Genomic DNA, 14,918 nt, shown 5'->3' on the forward strand with positions numbered 1-14,918 from the left:
AAAGATCATTTGAAGTCATTATTGTGTAAAGCATCAAGTAGACATTACAATAAGTAGATCAGAAAGAAATATATTTGATTCAACAGAATTTATTACACAAACATTTGGACCATGAGGTTGAGTAAATGATGACTGAATTTTAATGATTTTTTTTAAATGGAAATATGTAAACATATGAAAGTAAATAAAAATGGTCTACTGATGTTTTATGAATCATTTTCTTAGAGAAGTTAATTTACTGAAGGCTACCAAGAAAGCTAGGTTACTAAGTTTATTAAATTAATTCACAATATGTGCACATTTATTATTAATGTGGAGGGCGACGCGTCACACAAGCACAATAGCACTGTATCACTTTTATTTAGTTTTTTCTTAATTAATTAATCAATCTAATTAACGTGTTAAATTCCCAGCCCTAATATTTATATATAATTTATACTATATAAAAATTTAAATATTTTATATATAAATATAATATATTTTTGTTAAATATATACATCATGTGTGTGTATTTATATATGCATATTAAATATACACAGTAAACACATTATGTAATTTTGGATACGATTAATCGCGATTAATCATATGACACTAAAAATACATTTATATATTTTAAAAAAAGATTTGCCCTTCTCTGCTTCAATTATTAATACTTTACAATAAGGTCTAATTTTTAACATTAATTAATGCATAAACTAACAATGAGCATTACTTTGTTAATGTTAGTTAATAAAAATGTTCATGTTCGTGTTAGTTCACAGTGCATTATCAGATACAACTTTCCGTCTTAAAATGTAGTAGTAAATGTTGAGATTAACATTTATACGTCTTATAAAAATAATGTTAGAAATATTATGTACCTTTATAGATTTAAAAAAAATTATTTTATTTCTTTAACAGGGTTGAATTATCGATCTTGACAAAAGCTTTATGAATTGTTTCTCTTCCTGCGATGCTCTATTTTTTTAATGTTTGTAATTGAGAAAGTTAACATTTAAGCATACTTTGTATATCAGTTCATCATTGTGACGCTGCATTATGTTTTTTATATAATTTCAACAGGCCTTTTCTGTAATTTCCCCCTCCACCTCATTTGTCTGTCTAGTTACAGAGGTGACAAACCCACATCAAGACCACCCTGGAGGAAACTATTGCATCAGAAACCTGTTTGAGGTATCCACACATGACCACAACAAACAGATTCATTTAGGTTTCACACAATCTTAATTTGAACTAGGTTTCAGTGATTAATCTTAAAATGAGTTTCAGTGATTAATCATCCAGAGTAATTATCTCATTGCAGTTTCCCAGCAGAGGATTCACCTATTTAAAATGATCTCCACCTGAAAATTTCACTTCCTGCTGCCAAAAATTCCTACCTGAAATTACATGCACACCTATTCAGATCCACCCCCACAACCCACATATACAATCAGAGCAATGATTCAGACTTACTCATGCTAGTCATTTGAATATAGAGTCTAATCACATGCTTTTGTATCACTCTAAATCTTATAAAAACTCCCTTTAAAAACAAAAATCGCATTACGTTTGAAACATTTTATTTTAGGTACTACGAAACCACCCAGAGCTTAAGCCACAACAATATAAATATAGAAGTGGTTAAAATTCATGCTCTGAGGCCTGTGGACTCTAGTTTCACTCTCTTGCATTAATTATTTGTCATTGTGCTCTACTGATGTCAGTTTCGGATGCTGTAATGCTGCCAGTTGAACTGGGACTTCAAGCTTAACAAATTATATAGTCTGACTCTGGCCACTAGCCAAAATGTTTGTGTGTGAGTTCAAGGGAAAAGTGATTTTCATGACTCATGGACATGTTCGGACAGATCTTGCTGACTAATGAAGGGAAATTACACTTTACCATAGTGTTTCCAGCTGCTGCCTTTTTCATCGCCCACACAAGAGTGACAGATGATGAGCTGTATGTTTTTATCAAAAGATTGGGTTTAGGATCAGTGTGAGATAAGTATTACTCCTCATGATGAAAGGCTGAGTGAGTTATAGTCACATATTTCAGAGATGATCTGATTGAAAGACCTTAACTAATTCATAACCGCAGGAACTTGAAAAATATGTGTTTTAAAATTGTGATTTCCAGTTCTGGAAATGTCTACACTGTAAAATATCAAAAGTTGAGAAAACTTAAAAGTTTAAGGCAACAAACTTCAGCAGATTTTTGAGTTTTCTCAACTTGTTTTTGTAGGAGATTTTTGAGTTTTCTCAACTTTTTGTTGTATAAACTGAATACAGGAAGTTGAGAACTCAAAAATCTGAAGTTTTCTCAACTTTTGATTTTTTTACAGGGTAGTCTATAAATATATAAAATAACATTATAAAAATGTATTTAAAAAATATTTTTAAATAATAATAATAAAATAAAAGTTGAAATCATGAATAATGATAATTCTAGTTATGGTCAACTCTACACTGTAAAAAAAATATTTTCATGATTTTTTTATCATAATATTTTTTCTTTTGTCGAATGAACTTAGATAATAATGTAGTTAAGATAACAATATTTAGAGTTTCTGTTGGTTAAATCAACTTTATTTCAATAAAATCAAAATTAAGGCAACCAGGTAACCTTTTTTAAGTTAAACCAACAATTATTTTTTACCTTGTATTTCATTGGCTAGCTTTTTGTTTGTGTAATCTCTATAAAAATCCATTTTTTCACCCTTATTAAGTAAAAAAGATGGAAAATTATGGCACTTCATTGGTTAAAAGGTGTGGGGGAAAATGTAACTTCAATCAGAACTTTTTAATCCACAAATATTGCCCAAAGGCTAACCACCAAGAGTTTGTTCAAAGTTTCTGTGAGGCTTGTGAATGTGTTTTTCTTCTTCTTTAAAAAAAAAAAAAAAAAAAAAAAAAGAAATCTGTACAACATGATGCTTTTTAAACATTTGCATGTTTATTGCAAACAGTAAACATTGAAATCAATGTCATATGATATCAGTCCATCATTCCCTTCTTAGTATTATAAATACATATTCTTCTGTGCAATTGATCAGTGCAACAGTGACATTTAACACGTTTTGGCATTTTCAAGACATTTTCAAGTATCAAACTCGGATAAACATCATGTGTTTTGTGTCATACACCGTCAGAGTTGTCCTTATTTGAGGTTGTCAAGTTCATAAGCTGGATAGAAGACACCAGAGCCTCCCTTCCCAGTTCAGCCAGTTCAAACGTGAGTCAACAGAGTCATCTGACTCCTCTCACTGAACAATGAAGCAGCTCGGGTAATTCCAGTGCGATTGGGATCATAGTATCCACCACCTGTCCTGTATTCCTGCTGATCCTGGCCTCTCTTGGAGCTCTTATGGCGAGCTGAGCCGGCCTCACAGGTGTCAGGCTGCATAACCGGTCCTTTCTGAACCAGTTTGTCCAGTAAATTCCCATCAAGGGAGATCGATTCTTGGAATGATCCACAGCGCGTCTTGCTCAACACGCCACGATGGCTCGATTTGTTGCAAACGCGGTCAGAGTTTCAGCCTGGCGACAGCTGTTTCCATTATTAGTCCTCAAAACCTCGCTTTGGAGATGTTGCTTCTCCTCATCCGTGTCCATTCTCGCCTTCTTCAGAGGCAGAAAGTCAGGCTCGAGCGCCGTCTTGCCGCGGCGCTTCCTGGATTGCCGTTCAGAAGCGTACCGGTTCTCTTTGTCCTCGTCTAGAGTCTCTTTGGGTTCATGAGGCTTCATTGCCACCTCCTTGGAGGTCTGAATGAGAGCCTGAGGAGAGTCAGTCTCCATGGGTTCCTCAGTGGCAGCGTCCGGGGCGCACGGAACGACCTGCTCCTCCTCCGTGTCTTTGAGCAGCTGCGCGGTGTGGTAGATGTCCCGTGCGGCTCTCATGGTCATGGAGAGCAGGAGACTCCGGTGAAGTCTCAATCCCCCGCGCTGGGTCCTTAATGAATACAGTTTACTGATAGAAAGAGCCATGATTCTCTTGGCCTCGACGTCCATTGTGTTTACAATGTATCAGAATATTTCAGTTCTAGACTTGTTTTCTATTTTTAAACCGCTGAGCTTTAAGGTCCTCACGGTGGATTGTAAAACTAAAAGTTTTCTCCTCTCAGGGCGGTGTTTTATTTGCGCTCTGGTGACGTAAAGAGTTTCCATTCCCCTGGGTGTATAAACACGCCCCTCCCGTCTTGTCAACATACGTCATACTGGCACAGCACTAAAGTATCATGTCAACATATGCTCTGGGTTGCCATGTCCACTTATTATACGCTTACCACTTATTATTATTAAACTTTCGGCTTGTAATAAGATAACAGAATGTGGGTCAGTGTTATTTCAGTAGGCTATTTGTATAGTGTTTTTAATTAATATTTTAATTTAGTTTTTATTTTATATTTTTGTTTAATTGTTTAGTAATTTCATGTGCTTTTGTCATTGTTTATTTTTTTTAATAGGGTTAATTTATTTTTAAATCAGTTTTAGTTTTTATTTATTTTCCCCTTCAACTTCAACTTATTTTATTTATTTGCCAGCCAAAGCAACATTTATAATAGTCATTTAATATTTACATTTTATTTTATTTCAGATTAATTTCAGTTAACAAAAATGATTTTAATGTTTTAATTTTTAGTTTTAGTTATTTCAATAATAAACCCTGGTGTGAGTGTGAGGGGGAAAAATGAAATTTGTAAACTTAGATTATTTTAAATTATTTTTTAAGGATCTAATTATTATTATTATTTTTTTAAATTGTCTTTGCAGCAATTCAGGATTGTTTAATGTATGTGCAGCAATAAATCAGAATGATTAAATAAAGCAATTTTGTTTACACTTTATTTTACTGTGCTGTAGTTAGATTGTAATTACTCAAAGAAGTACTGAGTACTATTAATGAACTACATGTACTTACTATAGAGTTACAGTTAGGGTTTGGTTTAGGGTTAGTTACTTGTAATTATGCATAGTTTACTGTTATTACTATAGTAAGTACATGAAGTAATGTGTAACTACGGCACTGTAAAATAAAGTGTTACCGCAATTTTCATTGATAAGCACGCCCTACACCCTCAAAAAAACTTTTTTATTGAATGAACATTGACATTAATATACATGTTTATACATATTTTCATTCAAATGCAAATGTTGAACAATATACAATTGTACGTACAACAATAAAACATTATTAAAATCAGAAAAAGGACACAATCGGGTATAGAAATATATACATAGCCTATATGTAGGCCTACTTCAGTCAAAAAAAAATTACTTTATTATTAAAAAAAATAGTAGTAAAATAAAAAAAATTATGAATGAGATGTTTATTTAAAAATAAATAATAGCACTTTTTGTCTTCTTGAAGCCAAAAGCAGAAAAAATAGGGTTGCATATTTCAGGATTATTTTGTAAAACGATATTTATGGGGGGTTTTCTAGTGAGATCTGGCAACACTAGTCTTAATAGCACTGCTCTACAAAAATGTCATCACAAACAGAGTATGTCATTATTGCACTGTATCAGATGTCCGCCATACAGTAAAAACTGCTTCATGACCTCAGGTGATCTGTTTTTCTCAAATAATCATTTATTATTGATCTCATGTAATACTAATGACATGTGAATACACTATGCAACATGAAATATTTATTAAGTGTAGGGGAAACGATAACTAAGTTCATAATGTTCCTGATTAACTGGTTTGTTATTGTTTTTTATAGTGTATTATTTGTTTATTTTTGTGGTGTTTTCAGTTTGAAATTGCCTAACAAGCTCGACTTGTTGAAATATTCATGTTGAGAGTTTTATCAATCTGCCCCCAGTGTTTACAGTTTTTTTCTGTTTGCTCAACGTGACGTTCTATCGCCATATTTGGAAGATCCGTCGTGTCTCCGGGGAGCGCGCAGTGGAAAAGCCGTGACGTGCCGCAGCTGCACTTCCCGCAGCCTCAGCAGAGGCAGTGATGATGTCACCGCACACCATATTTGGAATTGTCACCGGTCCAACAGCCCCTCCCCTTCTGCTCACAACAGCGTAACTAGGAAGCAAAGCGATTGAGGTCAAATGGCAGCTGTCACTCACAGCAAATGCGTGTTTTATTTATAGAAAAGGGCTATGGCTATGTCGAAATTAAAAGATTTTGTTGGTGTGCAGCATTTTTGTACGGAGAATTGCTTTTAAATTATGAGCGTGAAGCAGCGGTATTCTAGTTGAGTGTACGTGTGTGTATGTATAATATATATATATATATATATATATATACACAAATTCCCTGTGGGTGTAAGCATTTTTGCCAATAAATCTCATTCTGATTCTGAAATCTCATTTGGATTATTTTATTTATTGCTCAGCATGGGTAGAAGTCTTGTTTGTGAATGTGTTTATAGAGAAACAGAAGAAGGAGGAAATATTATTTTATTAAAACACTAGGGTATTACATTACAAACCAGTTTTGTAAACAGAGTGACTAATCACGAGGACCTTCAAGCTACGGCTTGTAAAAATAGCTCCCTTATTACAGTTCTCTGACAAAATGCATTCCATGAGATCAGGCCAATTATGTCCACCCTTGCTTTCCATGAGCGTTCTTTGCAGCTGTGCTCACACTGGTTTCACTACATTAATGAGGACACGACAAATATGTCAGTAGGTTTATTTGAGGGTTGAGGTTTAGCAAATATCATAATGTCCATATGAAAACCATTGGTTTGACCCAGTGGTTTAATATGGACAACCTTAACCCCGAAATAAACCTGTTGACATTAAGGCAAAACATGTTTTCAGCCTATTTATGAGTCTTTCAAAACTCATTTCAGATGACCTCTAAAGTCAGTTTTCACCATGTCTTACTACTCACAAATGTGGCCCTGACAACTACAACCAACCTTTACGCTTTTACAGGAGGTGAAGTGTGTGTGTGAAACAGGAAACGGAGTGTGTAGAGAGAGGAAGGCAGGAGACAGGAAGGAAAGGGTGACTGTATATGAGGTGGGGGAGGAAGTGAAGGAGAATAGTGTTACTAAAAGGAAAGGGAGGAGAGGGGACTAAAAAATACATATGGCATAAAAATACATATGGGAATGCTTTAAACAGTTTAACACACCTCTTGCAAAAATTCTTTCTTTAGCCTATAGCATATTTAATGCCCTGAGCATGAAGCACATCTAGGTCAGTTACATAACCGAATTAATTATGAATCAGGTCAGGACTGCAACAAAGGTGCGCTAACAGCCCTCTTTTGGAATTGACTGACAAACAATGCTAAAAATATGCCATTTCTACTTACTGAGAAAGTCACAGATGAGGTAATGCATCATGCAACTGATCCAAACAGGAACAGCTTTGTTTTCACAATCAAGTAGGTTATTTAAAGACATTATTACATTAGTGCATTATTTCTCTGCAAAATTACAGATTGCTGTTACATATTATCATTATTAGGTTTTATTTTACATGTAAGTCAGGAAAATGTGCTTTGGAAACTTGTGCTTATGCATTAAGATGACTTAAACTTTACATAATAAAAATTGGGCCATTAGACTTTAAGCCCAGAGTTTCACTACAAGTATGATGCCTATATATCAACATACATTCAATTAATTATGTATTTATTGCCTTTTTGGTCAGACACAGAGCTTTAGACCCAGTGTGTGCTCTTTAGTCTAATTTTTAATATAATATCCCATGAAATATAAAGCATAATTATCTGCTGGTTACAATGAATGCAATTTAATTATTTTATTTCATTTTTTTTCTTGACAGTTTTGTATTATAACTGATGTCGTTCTTATGCAATAAATAAATAGGCTAAATAAAAAGCAACCATATTATTTCAAAAAGACCATTTAATAACACTTTATTTTCTGATGTAAGTACATGTACTTACCAGGACAATAACAGTAATTTGCCCATAATTACAAACTAACCCTAAGCCAAACGCTAAACCCAACCCGATGTAAGAAGGAAACATGTTGTTATTTATTATTATTCAGTATTTTCCGTGTAATTACACTGTAACAAGGACACCTTAAAATAGTGTAATCAGATTTATGTGCTTATAAATTTTGATTAAATAAAGAGAATACCAAATGAAATGGTATATTTGTAATAAGAACATTCTAGTGGACATCTGAATAATTTCAAATATTATTGATGTTAATATTGGAACATGCTGTGGAACATGTTTGTTTTATGTCTCAACAGTCATTAAAGGGTTAGCTCACTCAAAAATGAAAATAATGTCATTTATTACTTACCCTCTTGTTGTTCTACAAGACCTTCGTTCACCTTCCGAACACAAATTAAGATATTTTTGATGAAATCCGATGGCTCAGTGAGGCCTCCATTGAGAACAAAGCCATTCAAACTATCAAGATCCATACTAAAAACATATTTAAAACAGTTCATGTGAGTTCAGTGGTTCTATCTTAGGGTGTGTCTCAATCAGTTCCCTAGCTCCCGAGCTCGTGAATCAGTAGCCTATATCGTGTACACGAATTCGGGCACTGGTAAGGACAGTAAAAGATGCTGGTTCACTACACATTGGGACACTTATGAATCTATTTCCGGCGACGTGACAACGTCCTCATTGTACAACATCACTACTGGTATTTATGAACAACAACAGAGCTGATATTTTCTGACATTACTTGTAATGTTATTTAAAGTACATTATGATTCATTATTTGCTTGTTACATATACATGCAACATTTCAGCCGGGAATAAATCATAAATGTCTAGATTATGTTCATTACCTGTCTAGCGATGTATGTTTATGCTGAAATATAATAAAATAACGGTTTGTATTTTTAAAAACATCTATTGCGTATCGTTATGTGTAGTGAGTTGGCTCACGTGATTCAAGTTTCGCGCTTCAGAACTTCCGTTAAGGGAGCATAGTGAGCATCGATGCTCCCTGGTTTTCACGGTGCATTGTGGGACTTTTCAGGGAGCGAACGTTTCAGTGCCCTGGAAGGATTCTGCGATTGAGACAGCCCTTAAAATGGCCGACTCCCTGGTCAGTGCCCTGACTACTGAACTAGGGAGCTGATTGAGACACAGGGTTAATATTATAAAGCGACGAGAATATTTTTTGTGCACCAAAAAAATAAAATAACGATTTTTAACAGTATCTAGTGATGGGCCGATTTCAAAACACTGCTTCAGAGCTTTACGAATCGAATCTGTGAATCGGAGCGCCAAAGTCACGTGATTTCATCAGTTTAGCCGTTTGATAGGAGATCCGAATCTCTAATTCGAAACAAAAGATTCATAAAGCTCAGAAGCTTCATGAAGCAGTTTTGAAATAGGCCCATATAGATTTATAGATTATTTTGTTTTGTTTTTTGGCGCACAAAAAGTATTTTTGTCGCTTTATAATATTAAGATAGAACCACTGAACTCACATGAACTGTTTCAAATATGTTTTAGTACCTTTATGGACATTGAGAGTTTGAATGGCTTTGCTCTCAATAGAGGCCTCACCGAGCCATCGGATTTCATCAACAATAACCTAATTTGTGTTCCGAAGATGAACAAAGCTCTTACGGGTGTAGAACGACATGAGGCTGAGTAATAAATGACATTATTTTCATTTTTGGGTGAACTAACGCTTTAATACAATATATACATCATTTTTTTTACAGTCTATGATAATGACCCGAATAGCGCTAAGGGACTTTTATTTTGAAAACTCGTGCGTGCGTACACATTCACAATCCATATTGCTGTTGACTTCACGCAGCTCCTAAAGCAGAGGGGCTAATATGTCGATGGAAGATCCTTTTTTCGTGGTTAAAGGGTAAGAAAAGTTATCTTCCTCTTCCCCGCCTTAATTTCTGTCTTTCGTCTTTGTATAAACGACGCGGGTTTGATATTGACAGGTTAAGTTAAGGGTTAGTGAAGCATCTTCTTCACTGCCTGGAAGCCCAGTTTATGTTAACATTATTAATGTTTCCATGTGATTTTACTCATAAACTTCCCTAATGAACAGAAATATAGATGTCTTTTTAGTGATCTGGAAGGTTAAATGAAATCTAAAGAAGTCAGAGACATTTTATATCAAGTGACTGGAGTGTAAACACACACTGATTAATGTTGCATGTGTTTGTGTGTCTCTGCCATTCATTTAATGTACAGATACAAACCACAAATTTATCATACTTGCTCGTTGTACAAGACATCACCCCAACATGACCGTAACTACCATTGGCATAGTGCTTATGTAAAAGTTGTTTGCTACTGATAAACACCTTAATTCCTTTCAAGTTGAAAGGGTTTGACAGTTTGCTCCTCTATCTGGCAGGGAGGTGCAGAAGGCCCTGTCCAAAGCACAGGGGCTGTATGAGCGCTGGGAGGAGCTGCTGCAGGAAGAAACCCCCGTCAGCCGTGATGAGCTGGACTGGAGCACCAATGAACTCCGAAACTGCCTGAGGGCCATCGACTGGGACCTAGAGGACCTGCATGAAACCATCAGTATCCTGCCATAAACCAAAGCCCTATGATGCCTTCAAATATCAGAATGACGAGATCTTATGTTACTGACCTCAAACTTTTGAATGGTAATGTATGTACGCAGAACTCGTTATAATCCTTGACAGTGTCAGGTATTGTGGAGGCAAACCCTGGAAAGTTCCGTTTAGGGGAACATGAACTCCAGGAGAGGCGGGAATTTGTGGAGCGAACACGGAATTCTGTGCAGGTGTCAATCGCTGTCCTGTTCATGTATATATTTTTAATTATATGGTGTAGTCTTAGTTTTTTCATATGCATGAGTGTGTATCTGTGTGTAGCTGATGAAGGAGCAGCTCTCTAGTCCCTCAGCTGTGGCCCAAGCAGAGAAGAAAAACAAACAGGTGAGTGATTCATTTATTGTTCGATTAAAATAACTGTGAATGGATTCATATTGTCATGTTTGCTAGTGACAGTAGCACCACATCCTTGTCTGACAGGCTCTGCTGGGGACCACAGCAAAGGATCGTTACGCCGGTCTGGAGCCTCACCTGGTGTCTGCAAACTCCAGATACATTCAGGAGCAACAGGAACAGCAGCAGGTAAAAGACAGGACGTCGAAACTTCACTTTTTTTTTTTGTTATCAGTGAAAGTATTCTTTTCTTATCCAGCATTATTTGACAATATTCCAAAGAGCATCGTATCAGCTTCACAGAAAACAAGGAAATGTGACCTTTTAGTGCCAAGTAGTTGAGATACTTAAAGGAATAGTTCACCCAAAAATGAAAATTATCCCGTAATTTACTCACCCTCAAGCCATCCTAGCTGTACTTTCTTCATTCAGCCGAACACTATCAGAGTTATATTAAATAATATCCTGGCTCTTCCCAGCTTTTGTAAAAGTTTACTTCAGAAGGCATTTATGAACCCCCTGGAGTCATATGGATGATGTTTATGATGGATGGATGCGCTTTTTGGAGCTTCAAAAACTGAAAAAAGTTCAGTGCCATTACAAAGCTGGGAAGAGCCAGGATATTATTTAATATAACTCCAATTGTGTTCAGCTGAAAGAAGACACTCATACATCTAGGATGGCTTGAGGGTGAGTATGGGATAATTTTCATTTTTGGGCGAACTATCCCTTTAAATTCGGCATGAAATGGAAGTTGTGACAGTCTTTTCTTCTCTTTTGAGATGTATATCAGAGTGAAACGGCTTCTCGGACAAGAAAAATGTAGGGCGGGACTTGATTTTGTCAATTGGAGATGGTTGGATGTTTATGGATTGCTATTGGTTGATCTCATGTTGAGTGACAGGTTGCCCTGCCCTCACACCAATAAACACGTCATCAGAGAAGAGAAGAAATGTCACTGGTATTTTTATTAAAGATTAAGAAGGCACATGAATAAAAAAAAAAAAATGTTTGGAAACTGCTATTTTTCATTAAAAAAAAAACAAGAATTGTCCATTTTGATTTCATGATGACTTTAATACCACACAGAATCGTGTATATAACATTCCCAATTTGTCTTTCTGTGCAGCTGATCATGCAGGACCAGGATGAGCACTTGGAGCTGGTCACAGGCAGTATCCGTGTCCTGAAGGACATGTCCAGCCGGATAGGAGACGAGTTGGATGAACAGGCAGTGTAAGATATTAAAGAATAAACAGAAACACTTCGATTTGTGTTCTATTAATACTCAATGTCTATTTTTTTGCCATGTGTGCCTTTTGTGTCCTAGTATGCTCGGTGAGTTTAGTGAGGAGATGGATCAGACCGGTTCTAGAATGGACTCAGTGTTGAAGAAAATGGAGAAGGTTTCACACATGACCAGCAGTGAGTGCTTTCACTTCCTATTGTGTGATCCTCTGCTTGTTGTCTCACTTTTTTTAAATAATTAATAGCAAATTTTGTGTTTAAAAATTTTGTTATTATATTATCATTCAGAAGTTTGGGGTTGGTATTTTTGAAATGTTTTTGAAAGATGTCATGCTCACCAAGTCTGCATTTATTTGTTCAAAAATACAGTAAAACAGGAATATTTTGAATTATTGTTACAATTAAAAATAATAATAAAATGTCATTTATTCCTGTTGAGCATCATTACTCCAGTCTTCAGTGTCACATGATCCTTCAGAAATCATTCTAATATGATCATTTGGAACATTTCTTATTATCATCAATGTTGCTGCTGAATATTTTTGTGGAAATCATGATATAATTTTTTATGAATAAAAAAATGTTCAAACGAGCAGTATTTTTAAAAATATATTTTTTGTCACTTTTGATCAATTCAATGCGTCTTTGCTGAATAAAACTATTAATTTTTTTTCAAAAAGTAACATTTCTTACTGACCCCAAACTTATAAATGGTAGCATATAATTTTTAAGATTTTTTTTTTTAAACCCACCCAAACAGGTTCTCACTCATTGTTTTTGCAAGCTTCATATCTCAAATTATCTTGCTTGATTTTGCAAGGCTTAAGAAATGAGCATGAAATTGGTGTGAGATTTTGACTTCGTTCATATGTTTTGTGTGTTGCAGGTCGGAGACAGTGGTGTGCTATCGGAGTTCTTGTAATCATACTGATCGTGGTGCTCATTTTGCTCTTCGCCATTTAAACCAGACTCTTCTTCAGTTTGGCCCTCCATCATGCCAAAAGCTTACAGAGGAAGACAGAATTTTACCGTGATTCTTCCACCTCGGCTTCCATGATCCTTTGTGAGAAAGAGATCCCAGTTATTCTTGATAGTCCTTGCTCGTCTTTTTGCCTTCATCTAATTCAAATGTCTTCTGGCTCTCAGCATTTCTCTCTGTCCCGCTGCTTTTGGATCGGACTTGTTGTCGTCTGCGAGGTCTATTCCAGAATTTCACTGGTGCTGAGATGGAAGTTAACAGTTATTATATTTCTTACTTATGTTTTATTGTGGTACAGAGTGTAAGTGGATGGGGATGAGGAATTTGATATTGCCTTATTATATTTTTATATGTTTGATTCTTACAGCAGTACAGTAATTGTGTACATAAATGCCCGTGAAAGAGGGTGACCATAAATATGCTTGCTAATGGTTCACCAATTATGTAACAATTTTAATGTTGTTGTTGTTTGATTCAGAATCCTTTAAACAAGCACAATGAGTAATGCAGGCTCATAGCGCCCTCTAGATCTGTAACGGTCACGATAGAAACCTCTGAATCTGGCAGTACCACCATCAAACAACCTATGGTGTGCATTGGAAATTGGAAAAGTAAATTATTTAGGGTTATTTAAATTATGTTTTAAAGGAAAGTCATGCCTTTAAAATGAGATTAACAGGCATTTTACATGTTTGCTCTTCCTTTGTGGATAAATCTGACACTTTATTGCATTATTCGAGTGAGTTTATGGAAATTTGCTGGCAGAAAAATCATCTAATTTGCCTTTAATGGATGTGCTTCTTCTATGGGTTTTCCCATCTTTTAAAATATGATTTGGTCATTCTTGTAAGTATTTGAGTTTCCCCATATTTTAAAATATTTTATGCATCGCTTTTGAGATTACTGTACATTGGACTGTAAAGTTTCATATTACCGTGGAGATGTGTATAGAATCATTTGGACATATAGACATTCTTTGTCTCAGTTGATGGTGTGGGTTAAGCCTTCACTGCATGCCACAGTGATATTCCATACTCATTATTCCAATAATAATAATATATATTTTGTCATTTTACTATTTTTCAAAGCAAAAATGCTATTAACTGATCTTTTAATTGCAGCAAGATGCATGTTCTTGAAGTCGGCTCTATTAACTGACAACATCCCCTAAAGAGCTGATCCGACCCCAGTTAGGATCATTACTTGATATTTCTATTCCTGAACTTGAGCTCAGATCTAATATTGTGGCCATCTGTGGGTGTGCTAATGAACATTTTGTACTCATATTCTCCGTGCCAATGAGCTTTCCAGTGTGCCCTCAGATCTGAGACACTACGTGCCTGTGGGTGAATGTATTATGTTCAATATAAATGCTTTCCTCTCTGAATATGACACATTTCAGTATTGTCTTGGCTTTTGTAATTTATTAATATGATACATAAACCCTTAACTGAAAGTCAGATCCAACTTCAAGCATAAAATTGTAAGCCTTAAAAAAAAATTAAAATGTGGAACAAAGAACTAAAACTTATTACCTCTTTACATGCCCTTTTGGGAGATTTGGTACGCATTTGATTTTCTTTTATTTTTGCAAAGTAATGTCTTTCAGTGCTGCCTACATATAATTAATTGCATTTCAAAAGTCTAATACCCTTGTCACTTGTTTTTGTAAGCATTTGTATTGTATACAAATTTTGACTTTATTTTGGCATCTTGATAAATTCAAATGGTTCCTGAATAAAGTATATGACTTTGACATGTCCTTTCATTTTTTTCAGGTCATTTTCATATTAAATGCATCACGTTATGGAATAACCTTATAGCAGGAAAATATACCACGA

At 35.2% G+C, this 14,918-nt stretch overlaps 2 protein-coding genes across 2 annotated transcripts; one reads left to right on the top strand and one right to left on the bottom strand.

Moving 5' to 3' along the window:
- Window positions 1-2,915: 2,915 nt before the first annotated feature.
- Window positions 2,916-4,097, bottom strand: ier2b (immediate early response 2b). Its single transcript, XM_048173268.1, has one exon. It carries the CDS (start codon window positions 3,990-3,992, stop codon window positions 3,471-3,473), a length of 522 nt encoding a protein of 173 aa, XP_048029225.1. The 5' UTR covers window positions 3,993-4,097; the 3' UTR covers window positions 2,916-3,470.
- A 5,535-nt stretch (window positions 4,098-9,632) lies between these two features.
- On the top strand, window positions 9,633-14,833 carry LOC125256669 (syntaxin-10-like). Its single transcript, XM_048172850.1, has 8 exons — window positions 9,633-9,787; window positions 10,292-10,461; window positions 10,593-10,687; window positions 10,779-10,841; window positions 10,938-11,039; window positions 11,980-12,086; window positions 12,181-12,275; window positions 12,985-14,833. The coding sequence occupies exons 1-8, from the start codon at window positions 9,753-9,755 to the stop codon at window positions 13,059-13,061; spliced, it is 744 nt and encodes a 247-aa protein (XP_048028807.1). The 5' UTR covers window positions 9,633-9,752; the 3' UTR covers window positions 13,062-14,833.
- Window positions 14,834-14,918: the final 85 nt, after the last annotated feature.

The sequence above is a fragment of the Megalobrama amblycephala genome, linkage group LG21 (genome assembly GCF_018812025.1).
Source record: "Megalobrama amblycephala isolate DHTTF-2021 linkage group LG21, ASM1881202v1, whole genome shotgun sequence".
In the NCBI taxonomy this organism is placed as follows: domain Eukaryota; kingdom Metazoa; phylum Chordata; class Actinopteri; order Cypriniformes; family Xenocyprididae; genus Megalobrama; species Megalobrama amblycephala.

Excerpts from the sequence above, each read along its gene's own strand:
- LOC125256669 (XM_048172850.1), top strand. The coding sequence starts at position 9,753 with ATGTCGATGGAAGATCCTTTTTTCGTGGTTAAAGG. Across the intron at positions 9,788-10,291 it reads CCTTTTTTCGTGGTTAAAGG|GGAGGTGCAGAAGGCCCTGT; the intron begins GTAAGAAAAGTT and ends TCTATCTGGCAG. Across the intron at positions 10,462-10,592 it reads GGACCTGCATGAAACCATCA|GTATTGTGGAGGCAAACCCT; the intron begins GTATCCTGCCAT and ends TGACAGTGTCAG.
- ier2b (XM_048173268.1), bottom strand. The coding sequence starts at position 3,992 with ATGGACGTCGAGGCCAAGAGAATCATGGCTCTTTCTATCAGTAAACTG.